Source organism: Penaeus vannamei, chromosome 16 (assembly GCF_042767895.1).
Source record: "Penaeus vannamei isolate JL-2024 chromosome 16, ASM4276789v1, whole genome shotgun sequence".
In the NCBI taxonomy this organism is placed as follows: domain Eukaryota; kingdom Metazoa; phylum Arthropoda; class Malacostraca; order Decapoda; family Penaeidae; genus Penaeus; species Penaeus vannamei.
The window spans coordinates 38,668,694-38,671,193 of record NC_091564.1 but is presented as its reverse complement, the minus strand read 5'-3'; the positions used below and the strand labels follow the sequence as shown (position 1 = coordinate 38,671,193).

The 2,500-nt window shown below is 41.8% G+C and overlaps 1 protein-coding gene across 1 annotated transcript in view; it reads left to right on the top strand.

The window, feature by feature from the left end:
• The window catches only part of LOC138864471 (uncharacterized), a 19,215-nt gene that overhangs the window by 8,822 nt on the left and 7,893 nt on the right, over positions 1 to 2,500 (top strand). The window contains exon 2 of the mRNA XM_070131603.1: positions 921 to 1,759. Within this exon, the coding sequence (XP_069987704.1) occupies positions 921 to 1,759 (839 nt within the window). The remainder of the gene's footprint in view (positions 1 to 920; positions 1,760 to 2,500) is intronic.

Sequence of the window (2,500 nt, the reverse complement as noted above, 5' to 3'; positions counted from 1 at the left end):
TGTGTGTATGGGTGTGTGTATGGGCGTTTGTGTGTGTGTGTGTGTGTGTATGTGTTTGTGTGTATGGGTATTTGTGTGTGTGTGTGTGTGTGTGTATGAGTGTTTGTGTGTGTGTATTCGGGTGTTTGTGTGTGTGTGTGTGTGTATGAGCGTTTGTGTGTGTGTGTATGAGTGTTTGTGTTGTGTGTGTGTTTGTGCGTATGAGTGTTTGTGTGTGTGTGTATGGGTGTATGTATGAGTGTTTGTGTGTCTGTGTGTGTGTGTGTGTATGAGTGTTTGTGTGTGTGTGCATGTGTATGTATGAGTGTTTGTGTGCGTGTATGGGTGTGTGTATGAGTGTTTGTGTGTGTATGAGTGTGTGTGTGTGTGTATGGGTGTTTGTGTGTGTCTGTGTGTGCATGCGCGTGTGTATGTGTGTGTGTGTGTGTGTGTGTGTGTGTGTATGAGTGTTTGTGTGTGTGTATGGTTGTGTGTATGAGTGTTTGTGTGTATGAGTGTGTATGGGTGTTTGTGTGGGTGTGTGTGAATGTTTGTGTGTGTGTTTGTGTGTGTGTATGGGTGTGTGTATGTATGTGTGTATGAGTTTATGTGATTGTGTGTATGTATGTGTTATCTTTCTGCCTGTGGCTGTGTGTGTGTGTGTGTGTGTTCGTATGTATGTGTACGTGTGTATATGTGTATTTGTGTGTGTGCGTATGTGTGTGTTTGTGTGGCTGTATGTATGCGTGTTTATGTGATTGTGTGTATGTTTATGTGTCTGTATGTGTATTTGTATGGCTCTTTTCTAACCAGATACTTATATAATATCCTTATCTTAAAATCACAAACGACACAAATACTTGCACAAACACAAACAAAACAAAGAAAAGCCAGATCTATATATACTATCGCACCGCATTTTTTCAGCGTGCAATGAGCAGCTGCAACGGACAAAACAGCTGCAACGGATAAAACAGCTGCAACGGACAAAACAGCTGCAACGGATAAAACAGCTGCAACGGACAAAACAGCTGCAACGGATAAAACAGCTGCAACGGACAAAACAGCTGCAACGGACAAAACAGCTGCAACGGATAAAACAGCTGCAACGGACAAAACAGCTGCAACGGACAAAACAGCTGCAACGGATAAAACAGATGCAACGGACAAAACAGCTGCAACGGACAAAACAGCTGCAGCGGATAAAACAGCTGCAACGGACAAAACAGCTGCAACGGACAAAACAGCTGCAACGGACAAAACAGCTGCAACGGACAAAACAGCTGCAACGGACAAAACAGCTGTAACGGACAAAACAGCTGCAACGGACAAAACAGCTGCAACGGACAAAACAGCTGCAACGGACAAAACAGCTGCAACGGACAAAACAGCTGCAACGGACAAAACAGCTGCAACGGACAAAACAGCTGCAACGGACAAAACAGCTGCAACGGACAAAACAGCTGCAACGGACAAAACAGCTGCAACGGACAGAACAGCTGCAACGGACAAAACAGCTGCAACGGACAAAACAGCTGCAACGGACAAAACAGCTGTAACGGACAAAACAGCTGCAACGGACAAAACAGCTGCAACGGACAAAACAGCTGCAACGGACAAAACAGCTGCAACGGACAAAACAGCTGCAACGGACAAAACAGCTGCAACGGACAAAACAGCTGCAACGGACAAAACAGCTGCAACGGACAAAACAGCTGCAACGGACAAAACAGCTGCAACGGACAAAACAGCTGCTCAGGAGACATGCAACATTTCCCACGTGAGATAAATGACTTGTAAGAGAACTTTGGCAACTAATTTGACCTTTTCGAGGATGACATATTCGCGAGAAAAGTTGTGAATGAAAAGGAAGCCAGATTTCGCTTCTCAGAGAGTTGGTGGGTGATATCTTTAAGAAAAAAAATGATGGCTGTAATAACTCTTTGGAGATAAATGTTTTCTCTCTCTCTCTTTCTGTCTGGCTATCTATCTATCTCCCTTTCTTTCTTTCTTTCTTTCTTTCTTTCTTTCTTTCTCTATCTATCTCTCTTTCTCTCTCTCTCTCGCTCTCTCTCTCTCTCTCTCTCTCTCTCTCTCTCTCTCTCTCTCTCTCTCTCTCTCTCTCTCTCTCTCTCTCTCTCTCTCTCTCTCTCTTTCTCTTTCTCTTTCTCTCCCTTTCCCTCTCTCTCTCTATCTGTCTATGTATCTATCTATCTTCTTACATATCTTTTCCTTCTTTCCTTTTTCGTCTTTGCAATATACCTTATTTTTATCACCTAAGGTTCTGCGATAGAAATAAAGAAAAAAAGAGTCTTTATAAGTGATGCACCTTTAATTTCCTTTCTGAATTATTTTGCATTTTATTTCCATAACCAAATGTAAATCTAGTTTAATGACATTGTAGAAAAGGATACAAATAAAGAATTATTATCAAAGGAGGGAATGTTTATATTCTCTATCTATCACCTTTAATACCCATCTTTGATGATGCTATTTTTATGATACTTTAATAATTTCAATG